Here is an 18396-nt window from a genome sequence, read left to right on the forward strand (position 1 = left end):
AGTACTTGTTCATGTAGTATGTAGCAGTTATATAATAACGTACATTATGTGTTTAGGTCTATTTATCGAAAGAATGAAGAAAAAGTGAACTAGTAAGTAAGATGGAGTAACTGATAAGTTAGCGCATTATCTGACAGTACTTAACAAAGGTCAGGTGAAAACTTATTATCTATGGAGTGACACTTACTTAACATGATATAATTTTATCACTAATTAAAACACATAATTGCAATTTAAAAAAACATTTATTTAATTGTACTCACTCTGGGGTTTAAAATCATCCGTCACATCCAAATAGCAGATACACAATATCACATTATTATTTCAGTTACTTATAAAATAAAGATATTTCACCATCGATCTCATTATTACATTTTAAAGCACTGACGAAGCAACATCCGAAATCAATACTGAAACATGACTTAGTAACGAGGCAATCCTTCATTGTGAACACAAGATTAAGTTAAAACTACATAATAAAATTAACAAACTCTATTATCAGATCATATGACTGGAGATTAGTGCAAGTATCACGTGTTTTCTATTTGAAGTAGGTGTTTGGATTGACCCCACGGTCACGGGGTCTGAAGAACAGTATTGGTGTACATGAGTAATTGTAGGGCGCGCTGTGTGTCGGCGTCCCGGCTTGTTCGCTGTAGTCTCTGTAACGTTGAATGTACCGCCGCCGCAGCGCCCGCACTCCGCAACGCCAACTTCGCCTAAACAACAAATGTTACAAGTATAAAAAATACACTAAATAATTATTAGTTTTATTAGTCATTCAGACAGTTTTACACAATCACCTTCACAAGGACGCGTTGCTTGAATGTAAAGATATTATGTACATACATTACAGTGACATTTAACTTCTGCAAAGTTCAACGTGAATGGATTCCAAACTGCGTATATATGTTACTGTAAAAGCCCGAACTGTGGTATATCCTAAGATTTTCCGGTAAAACCTAAGATTTACCAACTCTCAATGGTAAAAGTCCGAACGTTCTTTTATTTTGAACTTTTACCACCATTTAATTGGCAAATCTTAGGATTTACATAACGACACGGTAAAAGTTGATTATCATGTGTTTGAGCCGTAATATAATGATATTGCTAGGGATATAATTATATGCCGTAATATAGTTATAATGAGAGTTTGAAGATGTCGCCGGAGCCCCGCTTCGCGGGGCTCCTCCTTCTGGGTGGCTTAAAAAAAAATAACCACGAAGGCTGAGGTGGGAGCTTCGCTTCGCTCGCTCCCACCTCAGCCTTCTAACCTAACCTACCCATGTCGGTTTGCCCAAAACTCCTTCTTTATAACTATAAAATTATTTTATATTAGCTACATTTACCTGCCTCTGAGGTATATCCTAAGATTTACCAAGTGAATAGGGGTAAAAGTTCGAAATAAAAGAATTGTTCGGACTTTTACCATTGAGAGTTGGTAAATCTTAGGATATACCGGAAAATCTTAGGATTTACCACAGTCCGGGCTTTTACAGTAACATATATATAAGATTTGGATCTAGTGGAGACAGATGGATTACTTATTAAGAAAGATAAATAATATATGAATGTTACGTCATTCACCGATTCACTTCTAAATTAGAAACCAAAGATATTCTATATTGATTACCGAGGAGTTAAAGTAATAACTTTCTAAACGTCACGTAATTTTCCAAAAGAAGCTTACTTATTCTGAATAAATTTTAAAATTATTTTTTATACTATCTATCTATTTATCTAACATACTACAAAAAACTTAAATGTCAAAATCCAAGTCTAGAAGCGGTGCGCATAATTTATAATAATATGTATCCAAGCATAGAAACGACAGAAGATACTAGAATAATATAAGCATAACTGGTTTATTGATTTCTTCAACTTTAAGCATAAAATATGCTGACTGACTGGATGATTTAGATATAAACCCTCTTATTCATAAAAAAATATATGATTTTATGAAAGGCTTATAAATAGTTTTGTTTCTTTCACTCCTTAGCGGAATGAAAAAGAGAAAACATTATCATAGTAGTTCTTTAACTAAAATAGGTTTATAGTGTTTTCATGAATAAGAGGGAAAGTATATAACTCTCACTATGTTAGTCAAATTCTGGGAACAGGATTACAGGACAAATCTAGTAGTTACAAAATAACCTAAAGCGAAATATTATTAAATTACACATCTGAAGTTTATGTACGTTTCGAAAGAATGTGATATTATATTAAGAAGCGCCTGAAGAAATGATTGTTACCTTGTGATTATTAGCAGCGAGGGCCCAAATAGCACGTGCAGCCGATACTATCTCGGCTGTGTCACCGGCGAGCAGCGTGTCACATAGCAGCTCTAGTAAGTCAGCTGTCAAATATTCATACTGTTTTATTAAAAGCACTTAACATGACATATAAATAAATGTTTTATACAATCTAGCGCACTGGTCCGTATTCGTGCGGGTGTACAAAAAAGAATATCCCGTTATGTCCATTCCCATGGGAGTTTTGATCCCATCGATCCCAAACAAACCTTGTCTCGACAGTTACAAAAAATATTTAAAAAATAATCATCTAATTTGGTCCAGTTGTTCATAAGTTATGCGCGTACATACATTTTGGTTATTGATTTGATTCGTATAGATTAAGAATTATAATATATTAAGTACTTACGAGACTGTAAGAAAGTCTGTCTATGATGATGTGCAGCATGAGCTATAGCAGGCAACAGCAGCGCTCTGGTGGGAGCTGGTAGTGCGACGGGGAAGGCGGTGCCAGCCTTCATGGCCAGCAGTGCGGCCGCGCCCTCCGCGTGGCGCGCCACGCTCTCGCACAGGCGCGCCCACGCCACGCCGCTAGCGCCCACACCACGAACACGGGCGCGGATACATAGCCGGTGCATGCTTACTAACGCATCACTCTGCAATTAGAACAAGGCTTTAAATCAAGTCAACAGCAAACACCCAGAACGTTTAATTGCGATTACTTTCTTGACTGAGCATTAACTTCGCCCGTTCTTTAACAATTGTCTTAACGCAAATAGTTTGCTTCAAATATGAAGAGAAGATAGTTAATAAGCAAAGTCAGAGGTTTACGGGTGTTTGAACTTCTTTTGTTTGATTACAAATCACCTACGAATCTATCAGGTAGTATCAGAAAATTTACAATGGATAAATTAGTAGTGTTACCTTAAGTATGATAGCGCGACAGTGGTGATGCGGAGCTGCTCGGCGCAGCGTATGCAGCGCCATGAGCAGCACGGGCGGCGGGCGGGGTCGAGCTGGCAGCGCCGCCTCCCGCGCCACGAGCGCGCACAGCTCGCCCAGCAGCGTGCGCCCGCACACGCACGAGCACAGCGCGCCCCACGCTACACACAAGATACATTTCTCTTTATGAACATAACAATACATATTGCAATTCTGTTTCTATATGGATACATCATTTAATACATAGTTCAAATTTCTCTCATGCAAGACTTTCATAAACGGTTCTCTGCTACCCGTATACTATATTGCCTTATGATTTTAAGCCTTACCTTTAGGGCAATTATTCGAAAAAGTATACAGCAAATGCACGACCGTCTGTCGCAACTGTTCGGTCATCATGCACCAGGGCCACAGTCTACTCAGGGATATGGCAATGTTCTCATCTGCAAAGCTCTCCTTAGCCGCCGGACATTCCACCATCAAGCAGTCGATCACCGTCAACACCCAGTACAGAGTACGCAACACCGGGTTCTAAATAACAGATATTTAGAAACATTATAGTTTTAGTTGAGAAATTTATACGAGATAAACTAAATAGTCTTGATTGAGATGGACTCATTCATGAGTCACCAACAAATATATACAAACAAATGAAACGAAGCTTTTTACGAAGATATTTGCAGACTGACTTTACAATACTGAGGTAAGGTGCTACGACAAAATTACCAAAGCATTAAGTCAGAAACTGATAAAATTAGTCTATCCTATACTCTTTAAAATATAGCTTGATTAAAATGACAGTTCTAAGCAAAACAGAGAACACAACTTTGTAGTGACGTCTAACGAGTATTACAAATTAAAACACGAAAAATCTGTCTTGTCTAGCATTATAACAATTTTTTAAATACAGATCCTCAATAAGAAATTAGAATAATTCAATACAAACGCCTTTAAACTAAAAATCAGTACTATTTTCTTTAGTCTTAAAAATAAACCTAATAATTTTCAACCTCTCTACAAATCAAATCAAATCAAATCAAAATTGTTTATTTGTCAAACATAGGTATTTTATATATGATCTTACATGTAAATAGTCCGCTATGTTTTGTCATAATGACATACAAATCTTTAAAATGAAATTATTTTACACATAACTTATTAGCAACTTAATTATAATAAATATTATTTTTATATAAACATATAATTTATGTGTTAACAATGACAATAATATATTAACTATAGGGTAGGTACAGCCTATACTAGTGACAGTGGTTGATGAATAGAAACCTTAAGTTTACATCATTTTATCATTTAGAAATTCATCAATGGTGTAATAACATTTATTTAATAAAAAGTCATGAAGCGACTTTTTAAATTTTTTTAGAGGCAACACTTTTATTTGTTCTGGAATTTTATTATAAATTTGAGGAGCAATACCAAAAAAGCTTTTTTTTAGAAGTGAAGTCCTGCACTGTATACTACACAGTTGATTTGAATATTGAGAGCGTATTGGGTTTTTGTTAACTTCTGATTTCTTTTTAAATAAATTTGTGTTAGTTTTTACAAAAAGTGCTGTCTCTAGAATATATAAACATGGTAGAGTTAACAATTTAAGTTTTTTGAACAAAGGAACACAACTGTCTGTTGATTTTAAATTGCACATTGCCCTTAAACATCTTTTCTGCATCTTAAATATTGGTCGATTGTCCCCAAAAAATGATGCCGTAACGGAGAATAGAGGCAACAAGTCCATGGTATGCTGTAACTAGCGTCTCAGTGTTTACTGTCTTTGAAATTTGAAATAGTAGGTAGGATGCTTTATTTAATCGTTTACATATTTCTTCAAGATGTGGTTTCCAGGTAAGTTTACTATCTATTGTTATTCCAAGGAATTTTGTAGTAGTAGCCTCTTCTATTTGACAGTCATTATATGTGATGTTGACTGATGGAGCCTCAAGACGCTGATGGAAGTGCATTATATTTGTTTTATTTAAATTAATTACAAGATTATTATTATTAAGCCAGTTTATTATATCAGGAAGGGAATTGTTGATGTCGTTTTGATAATTATCTGGATCAGTGCACTCTATAATAGCTGTGCTGTCATCTGCAAAAAGTATCATTTTTTACTGATGTTTTTGGGCAGATCATTAATATAAATTAAGAAAAGAAGAGGTCCTAAGACACTGCCTTGTGGCACACCATAGTGTAAATCTCTTTCTATAGAGGTGTAATTTTTTTCTATTTTGGTAGTAGGACAAATTCGTGATACAAGGCTACGTCATGTTGCAAGAAATTTAGTGAGGAGACACAATAGATAAAAGTAAATGGACTGATTAATCGTTAATCGCGAAGTACACTTTGATACTATTTGTGACCAAGCATTAATAATTAATCTCCAAGATTGTTCCAGTGATTCTGATGACAGGGATGAGGATGATACTGATTTAGGATGCGCACCATTAACTGCGCATGCTATATTACTATCATCCTCATCCCTATCATCAGAATTGCACCATTAACTGAATAAATTAATTTTATTTAACTGTTTTCATTGTTTTATTTAATTGATCCTTATTAATACTAAACTAGGAGAGGTCTCCGTGCGGTGTTAAAAGTGGGGCTGGTCGTCCTATACGAATTTGCTTAAACAATAAGATTCACAACAACAATTCGTAAAAAGCTAATTAAAAAATAATTGAATCGAATATAAATATTTAAGATTCGATTTTTTCGCTATCGATTTTGATCAATACTTTTACAACCCTAGTCAAAACAGTTTGACATCTGTCATTCTAATCAAGCTATATTTTAAAGAGTATAATTAGGCTTACACACAAATCTGTAAAGGAAAAAGATCCGTACATTATTGGCATTTCTAATGGCATCGGCGGGTTTCCCGTGCACGGCGAGGTGGTCGCGCGCGGCCTGCAGCGAGGCGAGCAGCGCGGGCCCGGCGCGCCGGTGCACGCTGTAGCGACGACTGCGCGCGCTCACCGCGCACACCGCCGCAAGGCACGAACACACGCGGACCCAACGCTCATCTGAAACATTAATACTTTGTCATTTTATCAGGCTATTGGTCAGAGAATGTCTGTATCTATGAAGCTGTTCAACGATAGAATAGAGATACGATAAGATCTCGATCTACCCGAGCCACTGCAGTCTTTACCAACGCCTTCCCTACAGACCCACCTATATCCCAGACTCCTATACCATTTATCCGCATTCCGAACACTGTTCAATAATGTCCCTTTCACTTTCAGGTTAAATGTAGGATTCCCAAAAAGTGTTCATGTCAGCAAAGTGGCCAGTTGTAAAACACCATACAGCATGTTTTTGATATAAGAACTAACTGTGCCGACCCCTCGTAACGCGGGATAACCCACAAATATAAGATTATTAAACTTTAGGCGCCGTATTTAATAAGATAAGATTCATGAAAGTAACATTTATCAATAATCTTTGAACGCAGTTGTTTATTTTACAAAATAGAAGCGTGTGTTATTTCATTTATTATCATGTTTTTGGCGGTATAACAATAGGTATATCAGCTGATAAATAAATTAGGTATGTTGCTTTAAACTCCATTTTTGTACGCTCATAAAGAAATTCTGATTACAAATTCATAAACTTGAAATGAGAAGATACCTATATCTTAACAGCTTTGTGTTTTTGTTAGCGAGAGCAAATTAGCGTCCAGTTGAAACAATATTGAATATTTTGTAATCAGATTATGAGATTAAGTGTCAGTTATTTAAAATAAACGTATCAAAAGAACAATACTTTAATACACAAAATACATTAACATCAAAGGCATTAAGAAGGTAATCCACGCATGATAGAAGAGATAAACCGCAAGTGCATATTTTTCATATGAACCACTATTTACAGCTATACAGCGGATGATAAGAAGAACATATAAACAAATGAATTAACGATAAGAATTATTGTAATAACAACAAAAAAGTGTGAAGTGGAAACCTACTTTGGATTAGACTTGGTGCGATTTTGACAAGAATGTGGAGTCAGAAGTTATGCTTTTTATAAGAGCGGACAATCCTGTCGGATACCGGCCAACCCTAGAGGAGAAAAGAACGGGTTATGGGATGTACCTACCAACTAAAAACCGCCCCCATAACCATCCGTTACATACGTGTCGGGAGCCTGGGACCTAAGAATCACTCCAATGTAACCCATATGCATCTTGTTTTGTTGAGGTCTACCCAGAGAATATGTTATTCTCTTCTACTCCATATAGACTCAAAATCTGTCTAATATTCATTGGCATGATGGGTATGCGGTGACTAATTCTAATGATTTGATTATATCTATTCTTACAATGAGTAATGTCTTTAAGTCAGTATGATCAGTACCTACATCATTTCTTGATTGATCATTCTGACCGGCTAAACTATCCAAATGGAATTTAAATAAATGACACGATAAGCATAGGTACTTATTTGATTACATAGAAGTGCGTAGATCTTTAATTTTATGTCAGCAAACTGATTACGGTACAAATATGTTTTTATAGCGTGATATAACGAACACACATACTGAATTATGATTCGATAAGTCAAAAAACCGAGCTTACGTTTTTTGTTTTGAGTCAATGTTTACTTATAAACTTATAAATGGTGCAAAAACTACTAAATAAACACACATTGCAGCTGTACGAAAAGGTCGAAGCTATAAGAACAACATATTTCACATTTTTATGAAACTAGAAAGATTGTTCAAGTAATAGGGTCTCGAGCTCTATTAACATTTCAATACATACATAAAATCACGCCTTCTTCCCATAGCGGTAGACTGGGGCCAGAGAACGCCACTTGGTACGATCAATTTCCTTTGATTCATTCACATCCATACACACATCTCACATTTCGTCATGCAGGACATTAAAATAGTTTTACATTTTAATATTGGTTTATATTTTTTCCTTTTGTTTTCTACGACATACCTGACATATATCGATAAGTAGTTAAACGAGCCCTTTTTGTAAACAGCATACAACAAGTAATTACTACTACTCAATTAACTTTCAATAATAAACCACTTATTATAATTGTTCGTCCTACCTTCACCAGACTGGTGTTTTTTGTTTTCCATCGACAGCTTTTGGTACAAATTGAGTAGCGACTTGCATATTTCCTCCGCCATGTATTCTGGTTGACAGTCAGGACTACCCGCATTATCTCCCGCACCGACTCTTTGGCTTTGTACTCCATCCCAGAAGGGAGACTTTAGATTGTCGTAGAATTCTGAACATGTCTCATCTTTGGACTTATCTACGTGTTTCTTGAGTGTCATGGACTGCGCTAACTGAGTAAGACAGTATAAAGCAGCATCTTGTAATTCTGAAAAGTATATAATTAAAATATTAATTCGACTATATACTCTAGCCGTAGGCATAGACTATTTCATGCTGGTTTGTTGTTTATTATCCACGGCGATGCAAATAAAATGTCAACGTAACTAAACTAACAACAGCTAGTATAATATACGAATAAAAAGTTACATATTTATAGTTTTATAGTCGTAAAAACATAAAAAACAAACATTTACCGTCTTCATCACTCTCTAAGCATTGCAGAAGTAAATGGAAGAAGTCTGTGGCCGGTATATCTCTGAGTAGTTGCCATACACTGTCTATAGCTGCCCGCTCCCCCAGCAACGATGCAAGTAAAGATAAACCCTGCGCACGCGACTCTAAGCAATCACGCTCGACATCATCTGGAAATAGATCATAAATATATCATTAAATATTTGCTACGCCGTTGATAACGAATAGAACATTGATTAAAACGCAATCTTATGTTCTTGCACGATTACTGTGTCTAGTAATTCATGTTACGATAGTATGTTAGTAAATATTGAATTGTTATAGTAATAATTTATAACATAACTACTTCTATGTTATGAGAACGTTTTCTAACTGTCTTTCATAAGTAAGTCCAGTCATAACATTAATCAAAGTAAATTTACAAACGCAATATCTTATATATAAAATTCTCGCGTCACAGTTTTCGTTGCCATACTCCTCCGAAACGGCTTGTCCGATTTTGATGAAATTTTGTGCTTATCCGGTATCTATGAGAATCGGCCAACATCAATTTTCCATACCCCTAAGTGACATTTTTTTTTATGTATATGGCAAAACAACGTTTGCCGGGTTAGCTAGTAACTTTATAATTATCTAATAGCAGTATTTTCTATTAATTTATACAAACATTACTAATGATTGTTAAAGTCACTATACAGAAAAACATACACTAAAAATAAAAATACAGAAAATTTCAATTAAGTTTATCGGTTCCACCAATAAGGTAACGTGTTCTCATATCTAGGCTTTTGATAAGTCAATATAAAACGTATGTTATCACTCTTTACTGTGACTTAGTCATTGTAGTTGAACAAAGGAAATAATGTAGAAATAAAGAGCTTGACTAAATACAAATGACTAAGTAAAAACTTTTTCTGTAAGAGATATCATATTGTAGGGAGCTACCTGGTGCAATAAAGGCCACTTTATACATCGAATAGTAAGGTAAATTGATAGTCTGATCGGTTTTTCATATCCATGAAACTACACAATACAACTTTGAAATAAGGGTGCTGTCCCATATTTAGCTACCAGTTAGGGCCTGCTTAATTTGTCAACAAAACGATGAATATCATTTTCTATATTGACTGACATTCAGTAAGCAGATTAACAAACTTTTTAGCTCAAAACAGACTGTTTTAGCTTAGATAGTAATTTATGTAAGATTTACCCTACAGTAAACGTATCATTTGATATTGCACATCCGCTATAGATAAACTGTTGATTGATGTTAATTGTGACATCCTATGTTCACAGGTATGCAAATTTATTTTTATTTTTAAGAACATCACCTTCATGAAAAGCTGTTAAAGTCTTGAGTAGGTTATGTAGACAATCCTTAGTCGATGCCAGAGACACTCGGACACACTTGTGCGATGTGACAGCTAGGAGCGCGCGACACGACGCGGCACGCACTTGGTAAGTATCGTGCAGCTCTTCACAACACCATGAACTGCATCTGGTGTAAAACAAATACTTTAAAATATTATTATATTCTGTTCGTCGTGTAAGCTTTTATTCATTTTAAATATTTGTAAATGTATATGAGTGGACAAAGCAAAACATGTTTAATCAGACCTTTAAGGACTACTTTATTAGAGCTTTCACTACATACTTTTTATTATAAGATAGACAGAATAAGAGTGTATTTTAGTTCAGACCCAAATATCCCTCTTTACAAAGATATACTGGAATAAATAAAAATAGTAATATTCATTCATATAAGTTCGAATATGCAAATTTTACGTAACCCAATGTCAGACTTGTCGGGCATTGCACTCGTACCCATTGGTAGTAATCTGATATTGGAGCCTATCAAGCGAGTCGTTGAATCATTTCAATCGACTAACTATTAAATTGTTTGGTATACATTAAGTAATTCTGAAATACTATTGCTATACAATTATCTTAATTGAACGCGTTTAAACAAAGTCCAGTATAAAAAAGAACATAATCGTAGGATCTCGTGTTATTATTTAAAGGGTGTAAACTAATTACGTCTTAATAGCACGTCTGCTTGAAGTTATTTCTTTATTACAGCGGTCTTCAATAGATTGAAACCGGTTATTACTATAATGGCTCACTAAAGTAAAGCCGTGTCTATAAGCTTCTATAAGCTCAACGTAGGTTAAAGAATCCATAGTAGGTAGAACGTTGTATGATCATTATCTTTGAAGAGGCGTGGACAATGAAGAGTGGAGCCGCGAAAATCAGCTAGGTTATAATAAAACACTCATATACGGTACATGTGAGCATTTATGAAAAATTCCTTCCATAGCCTTTAAGCAAAGCATGTAAGCAAAAGTATGTTGTGTTTAAGGTTTTCGTAGTAGATAAAATTACCTGAATAAAAGTCTGTACAGTCCACGTTCATTCCACTGTTGTACTGGACAGTTAGTAAAGGCGCTTATGTTGTGGAGGGCATCTGCTAGCGATGTAACAAACGACGCAGTCGGCGGCGGTCGGCCGACGAGCCCGTGCGATGCGGATACGTGCACGTCCCCGCCTTTCTGCGCACGCACCTCCAACTCGCTCCTACGCTCCAACAGTGACACCGACACATTCGGCTCTAAGACAAGAACAGAATATAATAACATAATGTATAACCCATACTAATCCACACTAATATTGTAAATGCGAAAGTAACTCTGTCTGTTACTCAATCACGCCTAAACTACTGAACCAATGTGCATGAAATTTGGTATGGAGATATTTTGATATCCGAGAAAGGACATAGGCTAGTTTTTACCCCGGAAAAATGACGCATTCCCCGGGGAAAATTCAGGTGGCGGTCGAAGTCACGGGTAATAGCTAGTTTGCTATAGATTTTCTATCGCCGTTACGATAACAGTCGACATTGCAAATATTTATGAGTCTAGACATTGCGTTAGTATAAACATAAAACCACATGTGAGATCTGCAGCTCGAACCAGTCACCCACTTGACCTCAATAAAAACGTATAATCTCAATACAAAAAATCTTATATTATTTTGATGACGATGTATTTAAATTGTCACATATCAATAGATATTAAATCGACTATAACCAATTTATCTACAAATTATAGATAAAAATATAGCAAATCAGTTCATATCACATTCTTTCACTCGTATGTTATTAAAATGAACGATTACATCACTGTACCGAATAAAACTATACACTAGTATACACCTTTGATACGTGTACGTTAACTCATATATATTTTTTCAAGACAGCGATGAAATAGAATGCTTTGAAGCAGTACTTACGGAACGATGGTTTGTATTCCTTCGCATTGCAGAAGTCGATAAGAATTTCCAAACAATTCTCTACGAAATGGTTGTCATTCAGCTGTTCCAGTACATCTGCTTCTAAAACCTGGAAACGTAACGAATTGTATTAGTAATAAAAATTTCTAAAACCTGGAAATGCACCGAATTTTATTAGCAATGCAAGTATAAAATTATGCTTTGTTTTCTGAAGGCAGAAAATACGAAATGTTTCATTCAAATTAGTATAAATAATCAAATTGCATTATAACAATTCCACTTTGGTAAAAGAGAGCTTTATAGAACTATGTTCTGTAAACACATTACACTCTAGTTAAAACTTGTAGGTATTGTTTTATTAAGCAACTTTATTACATTTTAGAACATGTAGGTTATCAAAATACTGCGTGCGCAGTGAGCAAAGAGTCAGTTGTTTACATTTCCATAAATAATGATTTACATACAACTACATTACTCGTAATTATTTATTGAAATGCAATTAGGTGAGCTCTATTACGAGACCAATAAGCAAACGTATAATGTCTTTCTACCGAATAAGTTGCCGATACGCGAAATTATATTACTTCTGTCTGCCATGGATAGTTATATTTTAGTTTCGCGTAGAAAACACATAGATACCTATACCTATAGTACAAAATAAATAATTAAAGCTTGGGTTCAATGCCTTCAAGCGACGTTAATTAGCACATGCATTTTGAATTAAGTCCACATTATGTAGTCAGGTCGACTGAGCAAGCTATCTGCTTAAAAAGATCACATTTCAATCGGCATTCAGCGGCGCAGAGCTGCAATGTTATCTGAACATTCATATAGATTGGAACAATGATGCAGTTTCTGTTTTTTGACAGTTAATGGACTAAAAATAGATAAAGGAATGACTCGCATTAAATTCATGTATAAACGCCATATATTCTCCGTAAACAGATGTTACAGTTGCTCATAGAGAGAAAGATTAAAGCACTTTTCTGAGGACTCAGGAATAATGACAAGGCAGTTTATTGTTAGTTAAAATATGTTATAATATCTCGCATAGTTGTTAGATAAAAATGTAATAGTCATCACAGCATTCAACATATTATGACATGTTTATATTCAGATTCAATTGCATGATAATAGCAATCATTTATGAAATATAACTGAATATTTCATGATCTACACTGAGAATTTTTCGGTCTGATATTTAATGTAAATAGGCCGTAAGTACAAACATTTCTTATAAGGTTATTGGCCGTTTGTTTCTTCATTCCTGTAACACAATAGCTGAGAACCTGTTGCCGGTCTGTGCGACCGTCGAAAGTAGTATGCGAAGTTTTGGTCTCATTTTCAATACACACTATAATATACCCTTACATGCAGATAAGTAGGTACATTACTATGATTCAACATTGTTTCTTTATTAAACGTTTTGTAGAGCTTGTTGGGAAGCTGAATATTCCATACATAAAGCCACAACTTTGAATTGAATAAATTTCTTCAAATAATAAAACCAATATGGATAAATACATTTAAAGATTTTGTTTATATTTGGTCGGGTAAGTTAATTTTACAATTTTATTTCATACGTTTCTCATATTTGTCTTTCTTAAGGTTTCTCTCTCTTTTATTACCAAAAGCTATAGTATATTTTTAACCATGTTGTAGTATATTTCTCTGGCCTTAGCGTGCAATTTATAAAGCATTAATATTCATACGGTGAATTAAAAACATAAGTCCAATGTACACAACAGGCCATGGTTCGTTTGTCATTTCTCATATTAGCTTTTATTATATTTTTTTATGAGCAAGAAAAAGCCGTACTATGGGGTTTTAATATCTGTAGAAATTCAACAAATTCTCATAATGGACAATATTATGTTAACTACTGTAATGAAATAATTTAATTGTTATTTATTTTATAATTTATCTACTGTAGCGAAAGCTTCTTATCAAAGGGCGTTCCGGTTTGTTGGGCTAACCTATTATTTCTAGTGGTTCGTGTTTAACGACAGCAAAAACTTGTTTATCGTATTTGATGTGCAAGAAAGCGCTATGCTTCAAGATATTTGATACACATAATAGATAACAGAAAAAAGGAGTTTCAATTTAAAAATAGACTAGGACTCAGTAGGTTTGTTGAAGTACAAGCGGTTGGTAGAGCAATAAAAAGTTCCTCGTTTAACGATCAATATTTAACGCAATTACATGATCAATTAACTGTGGCTCCCTTGTTTACTAATCGTTTAGTGATGCGGCTGATTGATAGTGGACCTTCGGTTCGGTGGACACGGAAATTAATAGATGGATGGTTTTGTACGAAATTAATAGGCAGTGTAAGTGGTAGATATTTAGATATTACTAGATATGTGCCTGTCATTATAAAAACATCTTAATACATTAGGGTACGTAAAATCAAAATAGCTCGTTATGTTTCAATAATTTACGAAGTACAAATGTTTTTAACGTGCACATGTTGGAACTAAATTGCAGAAACATATTAGGGACACGTTTCTATGACGGTATATAGGCAGTTTTGTAACTAACAGTAAATGAATATTTCCTATAATTTATCCACGACAATCATTAAATACAAATTCTCCATCTTAAGTACCTACTTGTTTTGTCTGTTTAATAAATTACATCTTTCGGCCAAAACCTGCTTTTGCCTTTACAGATAATACCACTGTATACAATTACAATCTTAGTTAGGTACATATTTGAAGTTAGTAAGTATGAATGTTAGAAGTGAGGAAAATCGTTTAAAATAACACATTTATTAACTGCCATTACAAGTGTGATTTCTGACACAACTATTAAAATAAAAATATCTGCTGCAAGATAAGCACATCCGAGTAAATCATAAGTACAAAGAGATAATTAAAAACAATAAAATATGAATATACATGAGACAGTAATAAAAGTAATAGTCGAGTAAAGTCGAGTGAACCTATTAAAGCCTCAAAATAAATCGTAGTAGATTGTAGTATTGCCAAGTAGTAAGTGCTCAATGCCATTATTTAGCCACTCGGCAAAGTACCTATTATATTTAAAAGCACAGTAAGTTCCTAAAATATAAACCAAAATTACTCTTGTAAAGGTTACAATAGGAGTAATATGAGATTAAAAATTCTATCATATTTCTGTGATATTAGTTATGATGTACAATCACTCTCGAATAAAAATGAGTTTTTTACCACTTACATAATATTTGTCACCTGATATTGTTGTTTGTAAGTAATTTCAAGTAAATCTAAAATAAATAAAAGTCACAGTATACGTGACAAAACCACACAATAAAAATACATACTTATATCTAAAGAGTAGACAAGAGATAGTGCTAACTAATTATTAAGTCTTGTGATGCCTTACAATATAACTAGTGTAATAAATCTAATCTAGATGGCACTAAATCTCAGCCATATGCCTCCTTTGTTCTTGAGAATGACACTCCGCGGATCGTACTGGATGCTCGGAGTAGTGAGGGCACAGGGTTCCAGTTCATATTTGCTTAGCATTACAGCCAAGGCTGTAGTCACCATCAGTTGAGCGAAACGACCTCCTGCAATTTTTACTGTTTTTAATTACCAACTAATTAGAACTACCTATTTTTATACAAGGGATATCGTCCATACAGTCATTTCGCAATTATTTAGGTATGTATTGGTGTATACTAATGATACTAAAATGGACAGTCCAGCAGACTCTCGGGAAATCCCAAAACCACTTGATAACTCTGTAAACATTATTTTATCATACGTACTATGGCGAAATTAGTATAGACTTACGTGTGGTTTTTTCTATTACTTGTTTTGCTATTGCCATCAGACAAGATTGGTATAGAATTATCTCTGTAACAGGGAATTGTCTGAGGGACAAATCGAAATAAAATGCAAATAAACTAAATATTTCTCTTCTTGTACTTCTGTTTATTTACGAGGAATCCTGAGACTGGTTTGTTAGCGGTCTCAAGCTCGGATTTTATAAACACCGCGAGACAAAACAATGAAGTGATTTTTAAATATTAGTATTAGATCTACACAATGAGAACAAAAGAATGTTTATACAAAAAGTTAGTTTTCCCGCGACGGATGTAACTATGAACCTTCTATTATAAAAATATTGAAGACTACTTTTTTCAAACATACGTGAATAATCATCTAAATGAACTCAAACAAATACAATAACACATCCTACCTGGACAACTTCTTGGTCCTTCGCCGAAAGCCATAAAACCTGGTGGAGTTAGATTATCTCCTAGACGGCTTGGATCAAATTTATTTCCATCTGGAAAATGTCTGTCATCACGCTGTATGCACTGGATAGGTATAAGGACGGGATCCTTTAGTTTTAAACTTAATTTTTCATTGAGTTTACAGGGTGCTGTGCACAGTCTGGTCGTGAGAGGCGTCGCCGGATGTAGCCTCAATGTTTCTACCACGACTTGGGCGACGAAACGCATAGCAATAACACTATCATAGTTCAGCTCTTTGTAACGTTCCAAACATTCTCTTATTTCTTTTCTCGCGGCGTCTTGAACTTCTTTATGTTTTGCTAGTTCATATAAACAAAATGATAACGTGGTAGACGAAGTCTCCAAACCAGCCAACATAAATATAAATGAATTAGATGTTATCAAAGCATCGGTCATTGAAAATCCAAGGTCTTTGTTCTGTTCATTCAGCATTAACTGCAGGAAATCATGCCTTTGGACGCCATTCCGCCTCTCCGTTAGGACTTGGCTGATTATAGTAGTAAAGAAGACCTCCACATCGGGGGAATACGATTTAAGGTTCAGGAATTTAAATAATTTTGGGAAAAACACACGACAATAACGTTTCAACAACGTCACACGATCTACCTTAAACATTTTTTGCGACATCTTTAGAAAAGGCGATTCAGGGTTTTTAAGTGCCCCAGGGTCCACCCCAAAAGCGCAGCTTCCAATAACATCAGTGGTATAACGTGTCATTATGTTGGGTACATCCACCGCTTCTAACGACTCATTTGAAAGTACTTCTTCCAGCGTTTTACCGCAAGCAGCTATCAATGGAAACATAGCCTTCATTTTAGCTGATGAGAATGTAGGGGTGACCACCTGCCGCATAGCTTTCCACTCCGCACCACTCATATTCGCAAGATTTCGAAGTAGCGGCTCACGTTTAGTATCTGTAGATACAGACACGCGATCACTAAAGCTTTGAAACTCTGTTGAAAACACTGACTTAACTATATCCAGGTCGATAAGCATTAATGTAGGTCTTCGTGCTTGAAAAATCCCCACGTATTTTTCATTATAAAATTGTTCATAGAGAAAATGTAACATCTTTGAATAACTTTTTTTCATTATAAATGTAGCTCCAAAGTTTCCGAAGATCGGACAAGGCTCCCTGTACGGCACATTCCTAAAATACCAGTACTTTCTTCCTTTTGTTGAATAATGAAAAATCATCAATAAAAGAAGTAAAGATAATAAAATCACCAACAGAGTAACAAAGATCCACATTTTCACGACTTGTCCTCAACGTTTACACTCTAGTAGTATAAAAAACATATGCTATTTGAACAACCGGCGTTTATAGCGTTTGTAAACAACGCGACGCGCGAGCATGCGCATTGGTTTAGGAGGAGCTGCCGACAGCGCTTGCGGTTGCGGCGGCGACTTATGACCAAGTGAGCGTATCGCAAGCGTGTGCTAAGATAAGCCCTACGCGCTGACTACTTGGCCCGCACGACGCCATACACTCAAGGCCGCGTTTGCGTTGATGTAGTATGCGCTACGGCCGCGCCCGTGACTCGAATATGTGGCCGTATATCGATTCTTGCGAGCGATGTCCATTGTTTTCGAGAACGTGAATAGTAATAATAAACTCACCGTTAAACGGGTCATCTAAAATACAAAATAATAAAAAAACGATAAATTTAATTCATATCTGACTCCGAATTGAATTGAAAATATAAATTAAGCGATGGCAGGACAATGTATGTGCAAAGCACACAGCTACACTCTCTTTTCTGCCTGGTGAGACAGTATTCGACGCATCAGGCGAAATGCGCAGGATATGATGGTCTGCGACCTCATATCACATCTTTACTCTGGGAAGACTTTTTGGACTCAAACTAGTAGACCCCTGCGTGGAAGTAGCATACGCTACCGATACACCACAAACCAGGCAGTGAGAAAAAAATAATCGCAATTCTAGTTCCTAGACCGGTTTGCCAAAAAAAATGAAGTGCACATTAGTACTACTACAAATAGTTTCAATTGCATTTATGCACTTACTTGGAGCACTAAAATGAAGCTGTTATGGAATAGTATCGTCGTAAACTCCTTAACAGGCCGTTAATACA

General features: G+C 35.3%; 2 protein-coding genes across 2 annotated transcripts in view; both read right to left on the bottom strand.

Moving 5' to 3' along the window:
- Positions 1-232: 232 nt before the first annotated feature.
- The window catches only part of LOC142972439 (rotatin-like), a 32717-nt gene continuing 14553 nt past the window's right edge, over positions 233-18396 (bottom strand). Inside the window, exons 23-33 of the mRNA XM_076113554.1 lie at positions 12052-12160; positions 11146-11371; positions 10095-10261; positions 8766-8933; positions 8279-8557; positions 6060-6238; positions 3524-3725; positions 3177-3355; positions 2662-2908; positions 2253-2356; positions 233-719 (exon numbers count right to left, since the gene is read on the bottom strand). Of these exons, the coding sequence (XP_075969669.1) occupies positions 576-719; positions 2253-2356; positions 2662-2908; positions 3177-3355; positions 3524-3725; positions 6060-6238; positions 8279-8557; positions 8766-8933; positions 10095-10261; positions 11146-11371; positions 12052-12160 (2004 nt within the window). The 3' untranslated portion in view covers positions 233-575. The remainder of the gene's footprint in view (positions 720-2252; positions 2357-2661; positions 2909-3176; positions 3356-3523; positions 3726-6059; positions 6239-8278; positions 8558-8765; positions 8934-10094; positions 10262-11145; positions 11372-12051; positions 12161-18396) is intronic.
- Positions 13038-17814, bottom strand: LOC142972440 (cytochrome P450 6j1-like). The gene is made up of 2 exons (XM_076113555.1): positions 16243-17814; positions 13038-15607 (listed from the first exon to the last, which is right to left on the bottom strand). Exons 1-2 carry the CDS (start codon positions 17549-17551, stop codon positions 15444-15446), a joined length of 1473 nt encoding a protein of 490 aa, XP_075969670.1. The 5' UTR covers positions 17552-17814; the 3' UTR covers positions 13038-15443.

The sequence above is a fragment of the Anticarsia gemmatalis genome, chromosome 4 (assembly GCF_050436995.1).
Source record: "Anticarsia gemmatalis isolate Benzon Research Colony breed Stoneville strain chromosome 4, ilAntGemm2 primary, whole genome shotgun sequence".
NCBI classification, from domain to species: domain Eukaryota; kingdom Metazoa; phylum Arthropoda; class Insecta; order Lepidoptera; family Erebidae; genus Anticarsia; species Anticarsia gemmatalis.

Excerpts from the sequence above, each read along its gene's own strand:
- LOC142972440 (XM_076113555.1), bottom strand. The coding sequence starts at position 17,551 with ATGTGGATCTTTGTTACTCTGTTGGTGATTTTATTATCTTTACTTCTT. Across the intron at positions 15,608-16,242 it reads AGGACCAAGAAGTTGTCCAG|GAGGTCGTTTCGCTCAACTG; the intron begins GTAGGATGTGTT and ends TAAAAATTGCAG.